Source organism: Panulirus ornatus, chromosome 47 (genome assembly GCF_036320965.1).
Source record: "Panulirus ornatus isolate Po-2019 chromosome 47, ASM3632096v1, whole genome shotgun sequence".
Classification (NCBI taxonomy): Eukaryota; Metazoa; Arthropoda; class Malacostraca; order Decapoda; family Palinuridae; genus Panulirus; species Panulirus ornatus.
The window spans coordinates 23,453,904-23,476,510 of NC_092270.1; the positions used below are offsets into that span (position 1 = coordinate 23,453,904).

The 22,607-nt window shown below is 40.9% G+C and overlaps 2 protein-coding genes across 9 annotated transcripts in view; one reads left to right on the forward strand and one right to left on the reverse strand.

The window, feature by feature from the left end:
* The window catches only part of LOC139763695 (protein RER1), an 83,293-nt gene extending 80,404 nt beyond the window's left edge, over positions 1-2,889 (reverse strand). For 2 of the 3 annotated variants that reach the window (XM_071690019.1, XM_071690018.1), the window contains exon 1: positions 2,601-2,889. The gene's annotated coding sequence lies outside the window, so the exon portion shown is untranslated. Of the gene's footprint in view, positions 1-2,443; positions 2,493-2,600 lie in introns of those variants that run through there. The other variant, XM_071690020.1, reaches the window with a different exon arrangement.
* The window catches only part of LOC139763694 (tRNA pseudouridine synthase-like 1), a 122,000-nt gene continuing 102,269 nt past the window's right edge, over positions 2,877-22,607 (forward strand). For 2 of the 6 annotated variants that reach the window (XR_011716215.1, XR_011716216.1), the window contains exons 1-3: positions 2,911-3,284; positions 3,718-3,801; positions 11,882-12,012. Coding sequence is in view for 4 of the 6 variants with exons in the window: in XM_071690015.1 (XP_071546116.1) it covers positions 3,755-3,801; positions 11,882-12,012 (178 nt within the window). In the remaining 2 variants the exon portion in view is untranslated. Of the gene's footprint in view, positions 3,285-3,356; positions 3,571-3,717; positions 3,802-11,881; positions 12,013-22,607 lie in introns of those variants that run through there. The other 4 variants (XM_071690015.1, XM_071690013.1, XM_071690016.1 and 1 more) reach the window with 4 other exon arrangements.

The following is a 22,607-nucleotide window of genomic DNA, read 5'->3' on the forward strand; positions in this document are numbered from 1 at the left end:
TCGAGGAGGATGATCACTCCCCGCGTGACTCCTTCTTCTGTTTCCCATTTTAGAAAGTTAATACAAGGAGGGGAGGATTTCCGGCCCCCCGCTCCCGTCCCCTCTAGTCGCTTTCTACGACACGCGAGGAATACGTGGGAAGTATTCTTTCACCCCATCCCCAGGGATAATATACATATATATATACATATACAAACACACACACATACACACACATACGCACATACACACACACACACACACATACATATATATACATATGAAAAATGTAAAAAACAATTTAGAAAACAAACTTTTAGCTTGAAATGAATGAAAAAAAATGAATGACACATAATGGTTCAACCTCTGGCTATGGAAAAGGAAATGTACAATTTATTCACACAAACGTCAATAGCAGTTCTCATCAATTTCACCACTGTATCAATAAGCTTCAACTATCACCTTTATATCACTAAATATAACATAAAAGCTCCAAATCATGGTTTGCAACTCTGGTTTTTTTTTTTCCCTGAGCACTAAGCTAGTACTGTAAAACACAATCATTCAATATCCAGAACCAGTTTCACTGAATGGCTAAACTGGTACGTAATCTGCTAACCTAACAAACATAACCCAATGGAAAACCAACCCATAACAAGACAACTAACCAAACCTCTGACGTGTCACTTAGCAGAGGCAATTCCAGGATAAAGCATATTTTGGCTTTGATACTAGAGACTTGAAAGTGTCCTATACTTAAAATTCCACCATGATTTCCTTTCTTGGAAAATGCTACCCACAAAAAAATTATGCAATGATTTTCTTCAACACTCATATCCATCAGAGGAGGCAAATAGTGAGTCAAAAAGGGTGAGAGATGTATGTTCAATGTCATTATCTCCAAGGCTGAGTGATGGATGTTTAGCGTCATCATTTCCACAGCTGAGAGAGATGAATGTTCAATGTCATAATTTCCAAGGATAAGATTGATGCATGTTCAGTGTCATCAATTCCAAGATGAGACTGATGCATGTTCAGTGTCATCATTTCCAAGGCTGAGAGTGATGCATGTTCAGTGTCATCATTTCCAAGCCTGAGTGATGCATGTTAAGTGTCATCATTTCCAAGGCTGAGATTGATGCATGTTCAGTGTCATCATTTCCAAGGCTGAGATTGATGCATGTCCAGCACCATAATTTCCAAGGCTGAGTGATGCATGTTCAGTGTCATCATTTCCAAGGCTGAGATTGATGCCTGTCCAGCGTCACAATTTCCAAGGCTGAGATTGATCATGTTCAGTGTCATCATTTCCAAGGCTGAGTGATGCATGTTCAGTGTCATCATTTCCAAGGCTGAGAGTGATGCATGTTCAGTGTCATCATTTCCAATGCTGAGATTGATGTATGTTCAGTGTCATCATTTCTAAGGCTGAGATTGATGCACATTCAGCATCATCATTTTCAAGGATGAGTGATGCATATTCAGTGCCATCATTTCCAAGGCTGAGAGTGATGCATGTTCAGTGTCATCATTTCTAAGGCTGATTGATGTATGTTCAGTGTCATCATTTCCAAGGCTAAGATTGATGTATGTTCAGTGTCATCATTTCTAAGGCTGATTGATGTATGTTCAGTGTCATCATTTCCAAGGCTGAGAGTGATGCATGTTCAGTGTCATCATTTCCAAGGCTGAGAGTGATGAATGTTCAGTGTCATCATTTCCAAGGCTGAGCTTGATGTATGTTCAGTGTCAACATTTCCAAGGCTAAGATTGATGTATGTTCAGTGTCATCATTTCCAAGGCTGAGATTGATGTATGTTCAGTGTCATCATTTCCAAGGCTGAGAGTGATGCATGTTCAGTGTCATCATTTCCAAGGCTGAGCTTCATGTATGTTCAGTGTCAACATTTCCAAGGCTAAGATTGATGTATGTTCAGTGTCATCATTTCCAAGGCTGAGATTGATGTATGTTCAGTGTCATCATTTCCAAGGCTGAGAGTGATGCATGTTCAGTGTCATCATTTCTAAGGCTGATTGATGTATGTTCAGTGTCATCATTTCCGACTAGGGTAAACGTTTTATGGGAACCACCAAGTCAGAATAATGATCCCTGTCAGGCTCCTCCAATTTCATTTCACTCAACATGGTACAAGGCATATCATCAAGGACAAGAAAGTCCATGTCAAATATATTAAAGATTTTGATGATACCATTACATTACATATTTACCTAATCCTAGAATGCCAATTTTTTTCGCAGAATTCACAGAAAATCAACAAATAAAGTGGCGTAATAAATGTAAACAATCACCATGTCTTACTATCTGAGGTGATAAGAAAACTTTTATTTATCTCAAATTAATCAGAGCTGTTACAATGATTGAAAAGAATCTACGATAAAAATTACACTCATTAAAACATTAACAAAACAAGAATTCATTTGAATAGAATCTGGGCTAACCTACTGGACGAGTTCAAGTTAAGCAGCAGCTTGACAGGTTAGCGACACTAGTGTGTCCCTTTAGTTAAATCAGGCTTTGTCAACATATATGAGACAACTGGGTCTCTCCTTACTACTTTAGTTGCAAAAAGACTTATGGGTGATACCTATCGACAACTTACCTTCCTTTAACAGTAATAAAGTCCTGTAGATTATAAGATTTATCCTACTCGTCCAAGCACACCGGAAAATACGTGTCTGTAATGTTACTAAATGCCATATGTTCTATGTTTATACATAATGTTCTTTCCACTACATTCAGGTTCTCTGTTGTGTAAAAATACAATACAGTATCATAAAAGTATCTTAACGTTTAAACAGACACATTAATAAAGGTCTATCGTTATGTTCAACGAAGAGACCATAATGAAGGTGTAGAGTTGGCAGTAGTCAATGGTGACGTCACGTCCGTCATGGCGGACTTCGTCAGCTGACCGTCGTCTGCTGTTCCATACAACACATGGCATCCACGTTTCACTCACATACACTGGAAAAACATGTCTAGTTCAAGGATATTGCAACTCACTTGGGATGGACTATTATTTCAGGAAAAGATCACCTTCGCAAATTTCAATAGGAGTCTAGTGTAAATGACAACGTTAGACCAGTCTTGATGATAAATGACTGAAGATGTTAACGGCCTAACGATGATTAATCTTATAGTTTAAAGGACCTGACAATAATAGTTACTAGTAACCAAGCCCACGTTGGACTGGCTTTTCGTAGTGGAACAGTACGCTGAGGCGATTCTTTGCGAAGAGATATTTAGTACAATAGACTACTATAGATATCAACGTCTCATATTGGTAACTAGAGAACAGTTTTACAGTTGTGTATGTTATCTGACTACTGATTTCAGTGGGGTGAATAATACCAAAGCAATACTGAACCAAAAAAAGTGTTTTCAGTATTGAATATACCTTTCCTCCAATGTTCCCTCTAACTTAACCTTAACACCGCCAACCTTAGGTTAAATTTAGGAAGGTGAACATTGGATTGGATTGGTCTCATTACATTGTCCTGTGGGGACAACTGTTATCTGTGGTGCCGTAGCACCTTAGCATTTATTATATTCTTCTCAGGAGTTAAAAGGTCTCGTCATGTAGTAGCTGATGTAACAATTTATGAATACACTATTCGCTATTGATATTGTCGCTTAACGTGGTGGTTTAGTTTGCCACATTATGCCATAATCATGATACCATTATCTTAAATTGATTATTGTATTTACTATAACAGAGTGAAGACTTTTGCCATTATAAATGGCTTCTAGAAGATGAGGAGGTACCTCCTTCACATGGGCTACTGTGGCACAAGATTAAGGTGAGTACAAATTGTCAGGGGAGTAAAGTCAAGGTTTGGTGAGAGGACAAAAGCTAAGGAAGGAATAGCTCTACTTCGGAAACAGGCGCTGTAGGAGTGTGTGATAGAATGTAAAAAAGCAAATTCTATCTTGGTGTGGGTAAAACTAAAAGTAGATGGAAAGAGATGGGTGATTATGTACTGGTGCTTATGCACCTGGTCATGAGAAGAAAGATCATGAGGCAAGTGTTTTGGGAGCAGCTGAGTGAGTGTGTTAGTAGCTTAGGTGCACGACACCGGGTATTGGTGATGGGTGATTTGAATGCAAAGGTGAGTAAATGTGGCAGTTGAGGATATAATTGGTGTACATGGGGTATTCAGTGTTGTGAATGGAAATGGTGAAGAGCTTGTGGATTTGTGTGCTGAAAAAAGACTGGAGATTGAGAAAATCTGGTTAAAAAAGATATACATAGGTATATGTATGTGAGTAGATGGTCAAAGGGCATTAATAGGTTTTGTGTTAATTGATAAGCATATAAAAGAGACTTCTGGATGTTAATGTGCTGAGAGGAGCAGCTAGAGGGATGTCTGATCACTATCTTCTGGAGGCAAAGGTGAAGATTTTTAGAGGTTTTCAGAAAAGAAAAGAGAATGTTATAGAGAGAGAGTGGTGAGAGGAAGGGAGCATAAAGAAGAGATTTGTGAGAGGAAGTACCAGGAGAGATTGAGTGCAGAATGGCAAAAGCTGAGAGCAAATGACGTAAGGGGAGTGGGGAGGAATGTGATGTATTTAGAGAAGCAGTGATGGCATGTGCAAAAGATGCATGTGGCAAGAGAAAGGTAGGAGGTGGGTAGGTTACAAAGGGTAGTGAGCGAAGGGATGAAGAAGTAAAGTTGCTAATAAAAAAGAAATGAGAGGCATTTTAATGATACAAGGAAAAAGTTCAAATGGCCGGGACTATATAGAAGAAAACAACAGGTGGTCAAAAGGAACGTGCAAGGGTTGAAAAAGAGGTCAAATGAGAGTTGGGGTGAGAGAGTATCTAAATTTTAGGGAGACTAAAGAGATGTGTGTAGCATTTATGGATCTGGAGAAGGCATATGATAGGGTGAATAAAGATGCTTTGTGGAAGGTTTTAAGAGTATATTGTGTGGGAGGTAAGTTGTTAGAAGCTGTGAAACATTTTTACCAAGGATGTAAGGTATTCATACGAGTAGGAAGAGAGGAAAGTGATTGGTTCCCAGTGAATGTTGGTTTGCGGCAGGGGTGCATGATGTCTCCATGGTTGTTTAATTTGTTTCTGGATGGGGTTGTTAGGGAGGTGAAAGCAGGAGTTTTGGAGAGAGGGGCAAGTATGCAGTCAATTACGGATGAGAGGGCTTGGAAAGTGAGTCAGTTGTTGTTCGCTGATGATACAGCACTGGTGGCTGATTTGGGTGAGAAACTGCAGAAGTTGGTGACTGAGTTTGCTAAAGTGTGTGAAAGAAGAAAGTTGAAAGTAAATGTGAATAAGAGCAAGGTTCAGTAGGGTTGAGGGACAAGTTAATTAGGAGGTAAGTTTGAATAGAGAAAAACTGGAGGAAGTGAAGTGTTTTAGACATCAGGGTAGGGGAGGGAGTGAAGGTTCCGGGAGCATCGAAGAATGTGTGGAAGGGGAGAACATTATCTCGGAGAGCAAAAATGGGCATGTTTTATGGAAGTGGTTCCAACGATGTTATATGGTTGTGAGGCATGGGCTATAGATGGGGTTGTGCGGAGGAGGGTGGATGTGTTGGAAATGAAATGTTTAAGGACAATATGTGGTGTGAGGTGGTTTGATTAAGTAATAAAAGGGTAAGAGAAATGTTTGGAAATTATAAGAGTGTTGTTGAGAGAGCAGAAGAGAGTGTGTTGAAATGGTTTGGGCACGAGAGAATAAGTAAGGAAAGATTGACAAAGAGGATATATTTCAGAGGTGGAGGGAAGGAGAAGTGGGAGACCAAATTGGAGGTGAAAGGATGGAGTGAAAAAGATTTTGAGTGATAGGGGCCTGAACATACAGTAGGGTGAAGGATGTGCAAGGAATAGAATGAATTGCAACAGTGTGATATATCAGGGTGGACGTGCTGTCAGTGGATTGAACCAGGGTATGTAAAGTGTCTGGGGTAAACCATGGAAAAGTCTGTGTGGCCTGGATGTGGAAAGGTGAACTGTGGTTTCAGTGCATTACACATGACAGATAGTGTGAACTGAGTGTGAACGAATGTGGCCTTTTTTTGTCTTCCTGGTGCTCCCTTGCTGGGGGGGGGTGCTGTTTCGTGTGTGGTGGGGTGGCGATGAGAATGGATAAAGGCAGCAAGTATGGATATGTATATATGTATATGTCAGTGTATGTATATGTATGTATATGTTGAAATGGTTATGTATGTATTTGTGCATGTGTGGGCGTTTATGTTTATACATGTGTATGAGGGTGGGTTGGGCCATTATTCATCTGTTTTCTTGTGCTACCTTGCTAATGTGGGAGATGTCGGTTAAGTGTGATGATGATGAAAAGAGATGTTTTGGAAGGAGCCCAATAAAGTGCATAAAACGAGAACAAATGGGAGCATCGGTGAAGGGAGCAAGGGGGGAGCAGTAACAGGTAGTGATGAAGATAGGAGATAGAGTGAGTATTTTGAAGGTTTGTCGAATATGTTTGATGATACAGTGGCAGATGTTGAGTGTTTTGGTTGGGATGGTGTGCGAAGTTAGAGGGTCATGGAGAATGGTTTGGTTAAGAGAGAAGAGGTGGTGAAAGCTTTGTGGAAGATCAAATCCTGCAAGGCAGCAGGTTTGGATGGTATTGCAGTGGAATTTATTAAGAAAAGGGGTGACTGAGTTGTTGATTGGTTGGTAAGGATATTCAGTGTATGTATGGATCAGAGTGAAGTGCCTGAGGATTGGTTGAATGTATGCATAGTGCCATTGTACAAAGGCAAAAAAAGAAAAATAAAGGTGAGTGTTCAAACTACATGGGCATACATTTGTTGAGTATTCCTGGGAAATTGTATGGGAGTGTATTGATAGAGAGGGTGAAGGTATGTACAATGTCAGATTGGGGAGGAGCAGTGTGGTTTCAGAAGTGGTGAAGTATGTGTGGATCAGTTGTTTACTTTGAAGAATGTGTGTGAGAAATACTTAGAAAAACGGATGGATTTGTATGTAGTATTTATGGATCTGGAGAATGCATATGATAGGGTTGATAGAGATGCTTTGTGGAAGATCTTAAGAGTATATGGTGTGGGAGGTGAGCTGCTTGAAGTAGTGAAAGTATTATCAAGGATGTAAGGCATGTGTATGAGTAAGAAGAAAGGAGAGTGATTGGTTTCCAGTGAAGGTCAGTTTACAGCAAGGGTGTATGATGTCCCCATGGTTGTTTGATTTGTTTCTGGATGGCATGGTTAGGGAGGTAAGTGCTAGAGTTTTGGAGAGAGGGGCGAGTATGCAGTCTGTTTGGGATGAGTGGGCCTGGGAAGTGAGTCAGTTGTTGTTTGCCAGTGATACAGCTCTGGAGGCTGATTCAAGTGACAAACTGCAGAGGTTGGTGACTGAGTTTGGAAAAGTGTGTGAAAGGAGAAAGTTGAGAGTGAATGTGAATAAGAGTAAGGTTATTAGGTTCGGTAGGGTTGAGGGACAAGTTACGTGGGATGTAACATTGAATGGAGAAAAATTGGAGGAAGTGAAGTGTTTTAGATATCAGGGAGTATACTTAGCAGCAAATGGAACCATGGAAGTGAAAGTGAGTCACAGGGTGGGGAAGGGGGCGAAGGTTCTGGGAGTGATAAAGAATGTGTGGAAGGAGAGAACATTATCTCGGAGGGGAAAAATGGGTATGTTTGAAGGAATAGTAATTCCAAGAATTCTATATAGTTACGAGGCATGGGCTATGACTAGGGTTGTACAGAGGAGGGTGGATGTTTTGGAAATTAAATGTTTGAGGACAAGATGTGGTGTCAGTGGTTTAATTGAGTAGATGATGAATGGGTAAGAGAGATATGTGGAAATAGAAAGTTTGTGATTGAGAGAAAAGAAAGGGAGTGTTGAAGTGATTTGGACATATGGAGAGAATGAGTGAGGAGAGATTGACAAAGATGATATATGTGTCAGAGATGGAGGGAACAAGAAGTGGGAGATCAAATTGAAGGTGGAAGGATGGAGTGAAAATGATTTTGATCAGTCCGAGCCTGAACATGCAGGAGGATGAGGCATGCAAGAAATAAAGTGAATTAGAATGATGTGGTATTCTGGGGTCAATGTGCTGTCAATGGACTGAACCAGGGCACATGAAACATCTGGGTAAACCATGAAAAGGTCTGTGGGGACTGGAGGTGGATAGGGAGCTGTGGTTTCAGTGCATTACACATGACAGCTAGAGACTGAGTGTGAAAGAATTTGGCCTTTTTTGTCTGTTTTCCTGAAGTCACCTCACTGAAGCAGGGGGTAGTAATGCTTTCCTGTGGGGTGGGGTAGTGACAGGAATGGATGAAGGCAAGCAAGTATGAATATGTACTTGTGTATATATGTATATGTGTATGTATATGTATATTTTGGAAAGGATCACAATTTTGCACATGATCAAGTATATTCCTATGAGTCCACGGGGAAAATGAAACACGATAACTTATTGTATTTCATTTTCCCCTTGGACTCATAGGAATATGTATATATGCGGCTTAACATTCCCAGGTTCAGGTAATTGACAACATGTTACCCCCTATATATACCACATATCTCTATTCTCACTTACAGCTCAACTACCCTGTCTCTGCACTTTTGCATTGCTAAACCTTATAACCTTTCTGTTATTAGTATTTCTCTAAACTTTCACCTTCCGCACTCTTAAACTCGGACACCAACTTCTGCTCTTTTTCAGTCAAATCTGCCACTAGTGGTGTCATCAGCTAACAACAACTGATTTACTTAGCAGTTCCCTGCACCCCTTACAGACTGCAAACCTGTCTCTATCTCCAAGGCCCCTACATTTACCTCCCTCACCACCCTATCCATGAAAAAAATAGCTATAGAAACATCACAGGCCTCTGCTATGAACCTACCTTCTCATGAAACCACTCGCCCTTCTCTCTACCTACTTGCATATATGTCTTGTTCTCTTCATAAAACTCTTAACTGTCTCTGATACCATCCCTCATACACCACATACTCATAACACCTTCCACAAAGCATCTCAACCTACCATTTCATGTGCTTTCCCCAGATCTATAAATGCCACATAAATATCCTTCTGTTTCTTCAAAGCAAACACCTGATCCACACATCCTTTAACACTCCTGAAGCCATATTGCTCCTCTACAATCTTATGCTCTGTGAGTGGTACCACCCATTTACTTACTACTCTTCCATACATCTTACCAGGTACACTTGACAAACTTATACTTTTGTACCTTTGGTGCATCCAGTGTAACCTTGAGTTCTTTAAGGAATTTGGTGAGCATTCTTATACTTTAGCAGAAACCTTAGGAGACCATCATTATGCTGGAACCTTTTTATGATCTGTTGAGGAGATAGACACACCACTGGTCCCTCCATTGAAAGGATTGTCAATTCTGCATGCCTTTTGGTTTAGGTCATATCTTACATTCCAGTGCACCAGCTCTCGATATGAAATCTATGATCTGGTGGAACCTCTTAGTTTTAAGACTTAAAGTGGATGGAGACTTGAGGGAAAGTTTAGCTATGCATGTGGGTGTGAGGCAGGTGTGATGACACTGTGGCATGTTAATATATATATGGATGAAGTGATGATAGATAAAAGCAAAACTAGTGAAAGTGGTGCAGAGATGGAGTGTAACAGTGAGGTATGGCTGCTGGTAGCAAGCCTGCTTGCAGATGATACTGTGTTGTTTGCTGAGAATGAAGAGGAGTTGGAGTAGGTTGTGACTGTCTTTTATGTGTGTAAGCATGTGTGATTGAAGGTAAATGCAAGTAAAAGTAAAGTTATGGTGTTTGAAAGGAAACACAGTGAAGTATATATTTTACAAAACCATATAGAGTGAAAGAAGAAGGTGTACTAAACAGGTTTTCTTTTGGATGATGGGGGGAGACTGGAAGATGTGAGTCTTGAAGTATTTAGGAGCTGTCTTGAGTAAGTTTGGTGATATGTAAGGAGAGAGTCATTGAAGGTAAATGCAAGTAAAAGTAAAGTAATGGTTTTTGAAAGGAAACACAGTGAAGTATATATTTTACAAAACTATATAGAGTGAAAAAAGAAAGTGTACTAAACAGGTTTTCTTTTGGATGATGGGGGGAGACTGGAAGATGTGAGTCTTGAAGTATTTAGGAGCTGTCTTGAGTAAGTTTGGTGATATGTAAGGAGAGAGTCATTGGGAATAATGAAGAGTAGAGTTGTAAGTATGGAAGTAAAGAAAGGATTAAGGGACAGCATAGTCCTCCCAACCCTCACCTATGCAGCCAAAAATTGGACATGGCATGAGTAAAGAGGTCAAGACTCCAGGCTGTGGAAATGAGCTATTTGAGAGAAGCATGTGGTATGACTAGATGAATTGAAGAAGGAAATGAAGAGGTGTATGAGAGATTTAGTATGGCTGGGAATGCAAAGGGAATAAATTGTGCAATGGTAGAGAGGGTGAAATGTAATACTTTGCTTTGGTTATGTGGAAAGAATGCATGAATGGGAGTTTAGAAGGAGAATACATGATAGTACTGTTAAAGGGGTTGGTGTAAGAGGAAGACCACCTGTGACATTGGGAAATAGAGTGGAAAATTGCTGGAGGGAGAGAAATGGTGGAAGAATGCATGGGATGGTGTATGCAGATGAGGCATGCAAAGATAGAGATAAGTGGAGACTCTTTAGCCGTGGCCACCCCCTTCATGGGAGTCCCTAGAGAGAATGGTTGTTAGAGATACAGAAAGAAATAGAAAGATGGATAATATCAACTATGAATGGAGAGGGGCCTGTTTCTAAGAAAGAGCTTTCCATAGTATGAATTCTTCCAGAAAAGGGGGTAGAAATAGTCAATTAAAGTAAGTTCACTAAGGATTGTAATTTGAAAGTTGAAGATGAGAGAAGAGCCTTTTGATGGAAGTTCAGAGAAAACCATGGTGAACAGAAAGAATTAAGGTTTGTATTCAGCAAAAAGTTGCAGGATTGGTTACTTATCCTAATTTTGATGTATGGATGTAAAACCTTAGTTTAGCTACATCAGGATTGGTGATAAGTAAGAGTAGTAAAGATGCCTAATTGTGTAGTATAGTTGAAATAAGAGGGATAGATGGAGTAGAGAAAGATGTTTCTAGGATATATGTTGTTAAGAACTCATTAGTAAGGTGCATTGATAAAGTCTTTTAAGATAATGTGTTCTTGTGTAGTAGTTGATAAGTTGTTCAAGAAGATGTAGGTGAAGGTACTAGAAGAAGATACCGGTAGACTGCACTGTGCAAGAGGTTTATTGATTTGGTGCGATAAAACATTAATGCCTATGAATATCTCAGATGAAGAAGAATGAGGATGTTTTGTGATGGGAGCAAAAGTTTGAATGAAGATTTTGGTTTTATGTCATGAATTGACTGCAAAATATAAAGGTAAGACGTGCTTACACTAATTTGGAAGTTAATCTTTCATTTAAGAGCAGAGATTGGTTAAGGACAAATGTGAGTGGACTGAGAGCTTGTGTGTATGTGATCTACTCCATATGAATATAAAGGGAGTTAAAGCTAACGGAGATATAGATAAGATATTTAACTTTTGGACATTATGGAAAATATGATTCAATGATAAGGTTATTTAGAATGTACCATTTAGAGCAAAAAGTACAGAATACAAGCTATATGAGCTGAGGTGCTAGACAGCTTAGAAAGAATTGTTTATGTCATTCAAAGAGAGAAAATGACATAATTCTCACAGCCTGTTCCTCATACTTTTACTATCCTACTCTTGCATATATAGGAAAAACTACTAGCCACATCTGTGCTGTCACTCAGTTTTTCTGGTAATGTTTTCCCCAGTTGAAGTTGATATTCCTGTAAAGACAGCATGAGTAACAGTCACACCATTATTTGTGCCAATGCTTCGTGCTAACTCTTGATTTGTTAATATTGTAGGGGTATCCAGAAGCAAAAAGATGAATTAGAGGAGCGATTGAGCAGTGTTCAGGGATTAGTAGAAAAAGGACTGGCTTCCCTTTGCCCAGCAAATACCCTACAGCTCTGTTTCTCTAGTCGTACTGATAAAGGTAATATCAAAAGCAGATTTTTTCTTTTTAAGCTTAGAATTTTGATAGTTTTCATGATATAGCTACACTGCTTAGATTTATTGATTGCCTGTTTTTGGATTTTCTTAAGTGTCATGAACCCCTTGAGTGCATCATAAAATTCTACGAGCATTCTCTAAAAGTTTCATTTCCCTATAAAAAATAGTCTCATTTTGGAATTTTACATTACCTTTTATCGTAATATGAGGTTACCATATTTGGCATTTGAATTCTATTAGAAATCCAATCATAGCATGGAAAATGAGGGTTTTATTAAAAAAGTGGAAAAAATGAGTATCAGTAGAGTGTATAACAATCACTCAACTATTTTACTGAGGAATCAGAACTTATCTAGAGGTTATTGTTATTATTATTCTTTTTATTATACTTTGTTGGTGTCTCCCACATTAGCGAGGTAGTGCAAGGAAACAGACGAATGGCCCAACTCACCCACATACATGTCTCCCACATTAGCGAGGTAGTGCAAGGAAACAGACAAATGGCCCAACTCACCCACATACACATGTATATACATAAACACCAACACACACACATATACATACATATAAATTTCAATATATGTATATTTATTTATTTTACTTTGTCGCTGTCTCCCACGTTAGCGAGGTAGCGCAAGGAAACAGACGAAAGAAAGGCCCAATCCACCCACATACACATGTATATACATACACGTCCACACACGCAAATATACATACCTATACATCTCAACTTATACATATATATACATACACTGACATATACATATATACACATGTACATATTCATACATGCTGCCTTCATCCATTCCCGGCACCACCCCACCATACATGAAATGGCACCCCCTTCCCCTTACACGCATCCAAGGTAGCGCTAGGAAAAGACAACAAATGCCACATTCGTTCACACTCAGTTTCTAGCTGTCATGTGTAGTGCATTGAAACCACAGCTCCCTCTCCACATCCAGGCCCCACAAAACTTTCCATGGTTTACCTCAGACGCTTCACATGCCCTGGTTCAATCCATTGACAGCACGTCATCCCCGGTATAACACATTGTTCCAATTCACTCTATTCCTTGCACGCCTTTCATCCTCCTGTATGTTCAGGCCCCCGATCGCTCAAAATCTTTTTCACTCCATCCTTCCATCTCCAGTTTGGTCTCTCGCTTCTCCTTGTTCCCTCTACCTCTGACACATATATCCTCTTGACCCTAGTATACCACATTGTTCCAATTCAGTCTATTCATTGCACTCCTTTCACCCTCCTGTATGTTCAGGCACTGATTGCTCAAAATCTTTTTCACTCCATCCTTCCACTTCTAATTTGGTCTCCCACTTCTCCTTATTCCCTCCACCTTTGACACACATATCCTCTTTTTCAGTCTTTCCTTACTCATTCTCTCCATGTGACAAAACCATTTTAGTACACCCTCCTCTGCTCTGTCACCCACACGCATTTTATTACCACATATATCTCTTGCCCTTTCTTTGCTTACTTGATCAAACGACCACATATTGTCCTCAAATATCTCATCTCCAACACATCCACCTTCCTCTGTACAACCATATCTATAGCCCATACCTCACAACCATATAACATTGTTTTTTTTTTTTTTTTTTTTTTTTCGCTGTCTCCCGCGTTTGCGAGGTAGCGCAAGGAAACAGACGAAAGAAATGGCCCAACCCACCCCCATACACATGTATATACATACGTCCACACACGCAAATATACATACCTACACAGCTTTCCATGGTTTACCCCAGATGCCTCACATGCCTTGATTCAATCCACTGACAGCACGTCAACCCCGGTATACCACATCGCTCCAATTCACTCTATTCCTTGCCCTCCTTTCACCCTCCTGCATGTTCAGGCCCCGATCACACAAAATCGTTTTCACTCCATCTTTCCACCTCCAATTTGGTCTCCCTCTTCTCCTCGTTCCCTCCACCTCCGACACATATATTCTCTTGGTCAATCTTTCCTCACTCATTCTCTCCATGTGCCCGAACCATTTCAAAACACCGTCTTCTGCTCTCTCAACCACGCTCTTTTTATTTCCACACATCTCTCTTACCCTTACGTTACTTACTCGATCAAACCACCTCACACCACATATTGTCCTCAAACATCTCATTTCCAGCACATCCATCCTCCTGCGCACAACTCTATCCATAGCCCACGTCTCGCAACCATACAACATTGTTGGAACCACTATTCCTTCAAACATACCCATTTTTGCTTTCCGAGATAATGTTCTCGACTTCCACACATTCTTCAAGGCTCCCAGAATTTTCGCCCCCTCCCCCACCCTATGATCCACTTCCGCTTCCATGGTTCCATCCGCTGCCAGATCCACTCCCAGATATCTAAAACACTTCACTTCCTCCAGTTTTTCTCCATTCAAACTCACCTCCCAATTGACTTGACCCTCAACCCTACTGTACCTAATAACCTTGCTCTTATTCACATTTACTCTTAACTTTCTTCTTTCACACACTTTACCAAACTCAGTCACCAGCTTCTGCAGTTTCTCACATGAATCAGCCACCAGCGCTGTATCATCAGCGAACAACAACTGACTCACTTCCCAAGCTCTCTCATCCCCAACAGACTTCATACTTGCCCCTCTTTCCAAAACTCTTGCATTTACCTCCCTAACAACCCCATCCATAAACAAATTAAACAACCATGGAGACATCACACACCCCTGCCGCAAACCTACATTCACTGAGAACCAATCACTTTCCTCTCTTCCTACACGTACACATGCCTTACATCCTTGATAAAAACTTTTCACTGCTTCTAACAACTTGCCTCCCACACCATATATTCTTAATACCTTCCACAGAGCATCTCTATCAACTCTATCATATGCCTTCTCCAGATCCATAAATGCTACATACAAATCCATTTGCTTTTCTAAGTATTTCTCACATACATTCTTCAAAGCAAACACCTGATCCACACATTGTTGGAACCACTATTTCTTCAAACATACCCATTTTTGCTCTCCAAGATAACTTTCTCACTACTTACATTCTTCAATGCTCCCAGAACCTTTGCCCCCTCCTCCACCCCGTGACTTGCTCCCACTTCCATGGTTTCATCTGCTGCCAAATCCACTCCCAGATATCTAAAACACTTCACTTTCTCCAGTTTTTCTCCATTCAAACTTGCCTCCCAATTGACTTGTCCCTCAACCATACTGAACCTAATAACCTTGCTCTTATTCACATTTACTCTCAGCTTTCTCCTTTCACACACTACCAAACTCAGTCACCAACTTCTGCTGTTTCTCACCTGAATCAGCCACCAGCACTGTATCACAGGCGAACAACAACTGGCTCACTTCCCAAGCCCTCTCATCCACAACTGACTGCATACTTGCCCCTCTCTCCAAAACTCTTGCATTAACCTCCCTAACAACCCCATCCATAAACAAATTAAATAACCATGGAGACATCATGCACTCCTGCTACAAAATGACATTCACTGGGAACCAATCACTTTCCTTTCTTCCTACTCATACACATGCCTTACATCCTCAATAAAAACTTTTCACTGCTTGTAGCAACTTGCCTCCCTCACCATATACTCTTAATACCTTCCACAGAGCATCTCTATCATATGCCTTCTATCATATGCCTTATCTCTATCATATGCCTTCTCCAGATCCATAAATGTTACATAAAAATCCCTCTGTTTTTCTAAGTATTTCTCACTTATATTCCTCAAAGCAAACACCTGATCCACACACCCTCTACCACTTCTGAAACCACACTGCTCTTCCCCAGTCTGATGCTCTGTACATTCCTTGGCCCTCTCAAGAAATGCCCTCCCATATAATTTCTCAGGAGTACTCAAAAAACTTATACCTCTGTAATTTGTAATTTGAACACTCACCTTTATCCCCTTTGCCTTTGTACAAAGGCACTATGCATGCACTCTTCCAATCCTCAGGCACTTCACCATGAGCCATACATACATTGAATATCCTCACCAACCGGTCAATAACACAGTCACCCCCTTTTTTAATAGATTCCACAGCAATACCATCCAATCCCGCTGCTTTGCCGAGTTTCATTTTCCGCAAGGCTTTCACTACCTCTTCTTTGTTTACCAAATCATTCTCCCTGACCCTCTCACTTCGCACACCACCTTGACCAAAACACACTGTATCTTCCAGTCTATCATCAAACATATTCAACAAACCTTCAAAATTCTCACTCCATCTCTCTCTCTCTCACTTCACCACTACTTGTTATTACCTCCCCATTTGCACCCTTCACCGATGTTCCCATTTGTTCTCTTGTCTTATGCTCTTTATTTACCTCCTTCCAAAACATCTTTTAATTCTCCCTAAAATTTAATGATACGCTCTCAAACCAACTCTCATTTGCCCTCTTTTTCACCTCTTGCACCTTTCTCTTGACCTCTTTCCTCTTTCTGTTATACATCTCCCAGTCATTTGCACTATTCTCCTGCAAAAATCGTCCAAATGCCTCTCTCTTCTCTTTCACTAATAATCTTACTTCTTCATCCCACCACTCATTACCCTTTCTAATCTGCCCACCTCCCACCTTTCTCATGCCACAGGCATCTTTTGCGCAAGCCATCACTGCTTCCCTAAATACATCCCATTCCTTCCCTACTCCCCCTGCATCATTTTCTCTCACTTTTTCCATTCTGCACTCAATCTCTCATGGTACTTCCTCACACAAGTCTCCTTTCCAAGCTCGCTTACTCTCACCACTCTCTTCACCCCAACATTCTCTTTTCTTTTCTGAAAACCTCTGCATATCTTCACCATCGCCTCCACAAGATAATGGTCAGACATCCCTCCAGTTACCCCTCTCAGCACATTAACATCCAAAAGTCTCCCTTTCATGTAGCCATCAATCTACATGTAATGCAATAACACTCTCTGGCCATCTCTCCTACTTACATAAGCATACTTATGTTCATCTCTCTTTTTAAACCAGGTATTCCCAATCGCCAGTCCTTTTTCAGCATACAAATCTACAAGCTCTTCACCATTTCCATTTGCAACACTGAACACCCCATGTCCACCAATTATATACAATCAACTGTGTCTAAATGTGTGTGGATGTCACCTAGATGAGAAAGAAGGGGAGATAGATGGTATGTTTAAGGAAAGGAACCTGGATGCTTTGGCTCTGAGTGAAACGAAGCTCAAGGGTAAAGGCGAAGAGTGATTTGGGAATGTTTTGGGAGTTAAGTCAGGGGTTGGTAAGAGGACAAGAGCAAAGGAAGGAGTAGCACTACTCCGGTAGGAGGAGTTGTGGGAGTATGTGATATAGTGCAAGAAAGTAAACTCTAGATTGATATGGGTAAAACTGAAAGTGGATGGAGAGAGATGGGTGATTATTGGTTCCTATGCACCTGGGTATGAGAAGAAAGATCATGAGAGGCAAGTGTTTTGGGAGCAGCTGAGTGAGTGTGTTAGTAGTTTTGATGCATGAGACCGGGTTATAGTGATGGGTGATTTGAATGCAAAGGTGAGTAATGTGGCAGTTGAGGGAATAATTGGTGTACATGGGATTTTTAGTGATATAATAAATGGAAATGGTGAAGAGCTTGTAGATTTGTGTGCAGAAAAAGCACTGGTGATTGGGAATACCTGGTTTAAAAAGAGATATACTTAAGTATACATATGTAAGAAGGAGAGATGGCCAGAGAGCGTTATTGGATTACGTGTTAATTGAAAGAGAGACTTTTGGATGTTAATGTGCTGAGAGGTGCAACTGGAGGGATATCTGATCATTATCTTGTAGAGGCGAAGGTGAAGATTTGTAGAGGTTTTCAGAAAAGAAGAGAAAATATTGGGGTGAAGAGAGTGGTGAGAGTAAGTGAGCATGGGAAGGAGACTTTTGTAAGGAAGTACTAGGAGAGACTGAGTGCAGAATGGAAAAAGGTGAGAGCAAAGGACATTAGGGGAGTGGGGGAGGAATGGGATGTATTTAGGGAAGCAGTGATGGCTAGTGCAAAAGATGCTTGTGCCATGAGAAGTGTGGGAGGTGGGCAGATTAGAAAGGGTAGTGAGTTGTGGGAAAGTGGTGCAAGAGGTGAAAAAGTGGGCCAATGAGAGTTGGGGTGAGAGAATATCATTAAATTTTAGGGATATTAAAAAAAATGTTTTGGAAGGAGGTAAATAAGTGCTTAAGACAAGGGAATAAATGGGAACATCGGTGAAAGGGGCTAATGGGATGTAATAACAAGTAGTGTTGATGTGAGGAGATGGAGTGAGTATTTTGAAGGTTTGTTGAATGTGTTAGATAAAAGAGTCGCAGATATAGGGTGATTTGGTCGAGGTGGTGTGTGTTAGAAGGAAGAGTGGCAGATATAGGGTGATTTGGTCGAGGTGCTGTGCGAAGTGAGAGGGTCAGGGAGAATGGTTTGGTAAACAGAGAAGAGCTAGTGAAAGCTTTGCAGAAGATGAAAGCTGGCAAGGCAGCAGGTTTGGATGGTATTGCAGTGGAATTTATTAGAAAAGGGGGTGACTGTGTTGTTGACTGGTTGGTGAGGATATTCGATGTATGTATGGCTTGTGGTGAAGTGCCTGACGATTGGCGGAATGCATGCATAGTGCCATTGTACAAAGGCAAATGGGATGGAGGTGAGTGTTCAAATTTCTGAGGTATAAGTTTTTTGAGTATTCCTGAGAAATTCTACGGGAGGGTATTGATTGAGAGAGTGAAGGCATGTACAGAGCATTAGATTGGGGAAGAGCAGTGTGGTTTCAGAAGTGGTCGAGGATGTGTGGATCAGGTATTTGCTTTGAAGAATGTATGTGAGAAATACTTAGAAAAACAAATGGATTTGTATGTAGCATATATGGATCTGGAGAAGGCATATGATAGAGTTGATAGAGATGCTCTGTGAAAGGTATTAAGAGTATATGGTGCAGGAGGCAAGTTGCTAGAAGCAGTGAAAAGTTTTTATCAAGGGTGTAAGGTATGTGTACGAGTAGCAAGAGAGGAAAGTAATTGGTTCCCAGTGAATGTTAGTTTGTGGCAGGGGTGTGTGATGTCTCCATAGTTGTTTAATTTGTTTATGGATGGGGTTGTTATGGAGGTGAATGCAAGAGTTTTGGATAGAGTGGCAAGTATGCAGTCTGTTGTGGATGAGAGGGCTTGGAAAGTCAGTCAGTTGTTGTTCGCTGATGATACATCGCTGGTGGCTGATTTGTGTGAGAAACTGCAGAAGCTGGTGCCTGAGTTTGGTAAAGTGTGTGAAAGAAGAATGCTGAGAGTAAATGTGAATAAGAACAAGGTTACAAGGTACAGTAGAGTTAAGGGACAAGTCAATTGGGAGGTAAGTTTAAATGGAGAAAAACTGGAGGAAGTGAAGTGTTTTAGATATCTGGGAGTGGATATGGTAGCGGAAGTGTCACAGGGTGGGGGAGGGAGCGAAGGTTCTGGGAGCATTAAAGAACGCGTGTAAGGCGAGAATGTTATCTTCAAAGCAAAAATGGGTATGTTTGAAGAAATAGTGGTTCCAACAATGTTATATGGTTGCGAGGCATTGGCTATAGATAGGGTTGTGCGGAGGAGGGTGGATGTGTTGGAAATGAGATGTATGAGGATAGAATGTAGTGTGAGGTGGTTTGATCGAGGAAGTAATGAAAGGGGAAGAGAGGTATGTGGTAATGAAAAGAGTGTGGTTGAGAGAGCAGAAAAGGGTCCATTGAAATGGTTTGGTCACATGGAGAGAATGAGTGAGGAAAGATTGACAAAGAGGATATATGTGTCAGCAGTGGAGGGACTGAGGAGAAGTGGGAGACCAAAATGGAGGTGGAAGGATGGAGTGAAAAAGATTTTGAGTGATCGGGGCCTGAATATGCAGGAGGATGAAAGGTGTGTAAGGAATAGACTGAATTGGAACGATGTGGTATACTAGGGTCAACTTACTGTCAATGGATTGAACCAGGGCATGTGAAGCGTCTGGGGTAAACCATGGAGTTTTGTGGGGCCTGGCTCTGGAAAGGGAGCTGTGGTTTCAGTGCATTATACATGACAGCTAAAGACTGAGTGTGAACGAATGTGGCCTTTGTTGGCTTTTCCTATCGGTACCTCGCGCGCATACAGGGGGAGGGGGGTGTCACTTCATGTGTGGTGGGGTTGTGATGGGAATGAATAAAGGCTGTATGAATTATGTAATGTGTATATATGTATATATCTGTGTATGTATATATATATATTTATACATTGAAATGTATAGGTATGTATATGTGCGTGTGTGGATGAGTATATATATACATGTTTACGTGGGTGGGTTGGGCCATTGTTTCGTCTGTTTCCTTGCGCTACCTCGCTAACGTGGGAGACAGCGACAAAATATAATAAATAAATATATATCCCTGGGGATAGGGGAGAAAGAATACTTCCCACGCATTCCTCACGTGTTGTAGAAGGCGACTAAAGGGGACGGGAGCGGGGGGCCAGAAACCCTCCCCTCCTTGTATTTTAACTTTCTAAAAGGGGAAACAGAAGAAGGAGTCACGCGAGGAGTGCTCATCCTCCTCGAAGGCTCAGATTGGGGTGTCTAAATGTGTGTGGATGTAACCAAGATGAGAAAAAAGGAGAGATAGGTAGTATGTTTGAGGAAAGGAACCTGGATGTTTTGGCTCTGAGTGAAATGAAGCTCAAGGGTAAAGGGGAAGAGTGGTTTGGGAATATCTTGGGTGTAAAGTCAGGGGTTAGTGAGAGGACAAGAGCAAGGGAAGGAGTAGCACTACTCCTGAATCAGGAGTTGTGGGAGTATGTGATAGAGTGTAAGAGAGTAAATTTTAGATTGATATGAGTAAAACTGAAAGTTGATGGAGAGAGATGGGGGATTATTGGTGCATATGCACCTGGGCATGAGAAGAAAGATTATGAGAGGCAAGTGTTTTGGGAGCAGCTGAATGAGTGTGTTAGTGGATTTGATGCACAAGACCGGGTTATAGTGATGGGTGATTTGAATGCAAAGGTGAGTAATGTGGCAGTTGAGGGAATAATTGGTATACATGGAGTGTTCAGTGTTGTAAATGGAAATGGTGAAGAGCTTGTAGATTTATGTGCTGAAAAAGGACTGGTGATTGGGAATACCTGGTTTAAAAAGCGAGATATAAGTAAGTATACGTATGTAAGTAGGAGAGATGGCCAGAGAGTGTTATTGGATTACGTGTTAATTGATAGATGCACGAAAGAGAGACTTTTGGATGTTAAAGTGCTGAGAGGTGCAACTGGAGGGATGTCTGATCATTATCTTGTGGAGGCAAAGGTGATGATTTGTGGGGGTTTTCAGAAAAGAAGAGAGAATGTTGGGGTGAAGAGAGTGGTGAGAGTAAGTGAGCTTGGGAAGGACTTGTGTGAGGAAGTACCAGGAGAGACCGAGTACAGAATGGAAAAAGGTGAGAACAAAGGAGGTAAGGGGAGTGGGGGAGGAATGGGATGTATTTAGGGAATCAGTGATGGCTTGCGCAAAAGATCCTTGTGGCATGAGAAGCGTGGGAGGTGGGTTGATGAGAAAAGGTAGCGAGTGGTGGGATGAAGAAGTAAGATTATTAGTGAAAGAGAAGAGAGGCATTTGGATGATTTTTGCAGGGAAAAAATGCAAATGATTGGGAGAGGTATAAAAGAAAGAGGCAGGAGGTCAAGAGAAAGGTGCAAGAGATGAAAAAGAGGGCAAATGAGAGTTGGGGTGAGAGAGTATCATTAAATTTTAGGGAGAATAAAAAGATGTTTTGGAAGGAGGTGAATAAAGTGCGTAAGACAAGGGAGCAAATGGGAACTTCGGTGAAGGGCGCAAATGGGGAGGTGATATCAAGTAGTGGTGATGTGAGAAGGAGATGGAGTGAGTATTTTGAAGGTGTGTTGAATGTGTTTGATGATAGAGTAGCAGATATAGGGTGTTTTGGTCGAGGTGGTATGGAAAGTGAGAGGGTTAGGGAAAATGATTTGGTAAATAGAGAAGAGGTAGTAAAAGCTTTAGGAAGAGTAAAAGCTTTACGGAAGATGAAAGCCGGCAAGGCAGCAGGTTTGGATGGTATTGCAGTGGAATTTATTAAAAAAGGGGGTGACTGTATTGTTGACTGGTTGGTAAGGTTATTTAATGTATGTATGATTCATGGTGAGGTGCCTGAGGATTGGCGGAATGCTTGCATAGTGCCATTGTATAAAGGCAAAGGGGATAAGAGTGAGTGCTGAAATTACAGTGGTATAAGTTTGTTGAGTATTCCTGGTAAATTATATGGGAGGGTATTGATTGAGAGGGTGAGGGCATGTACAGAGCATCAGATTGGGGAAGAACAGTGTGGTTTCAGAAGTGGTAGAGGATGTGTGGCTCAGGTGTTTGCTTTGAAGAATGTATGTGAGAAATACTTAGAAAAACAAATGGATTTGTATGTAGCATTTATGGATCTGGAGAAGGCATATGATAGAGTTGATAGAGATGCTCTGTGGAAGGTTTTAAGAATATATGGTGTGGGAGGCAAGTTCTTAGAAGCAGTGAAAAGTTTTTATCAAGGATGTAAGGCATGTGTACGTGTAGGAAGAGAGGAAAGTGATTGGT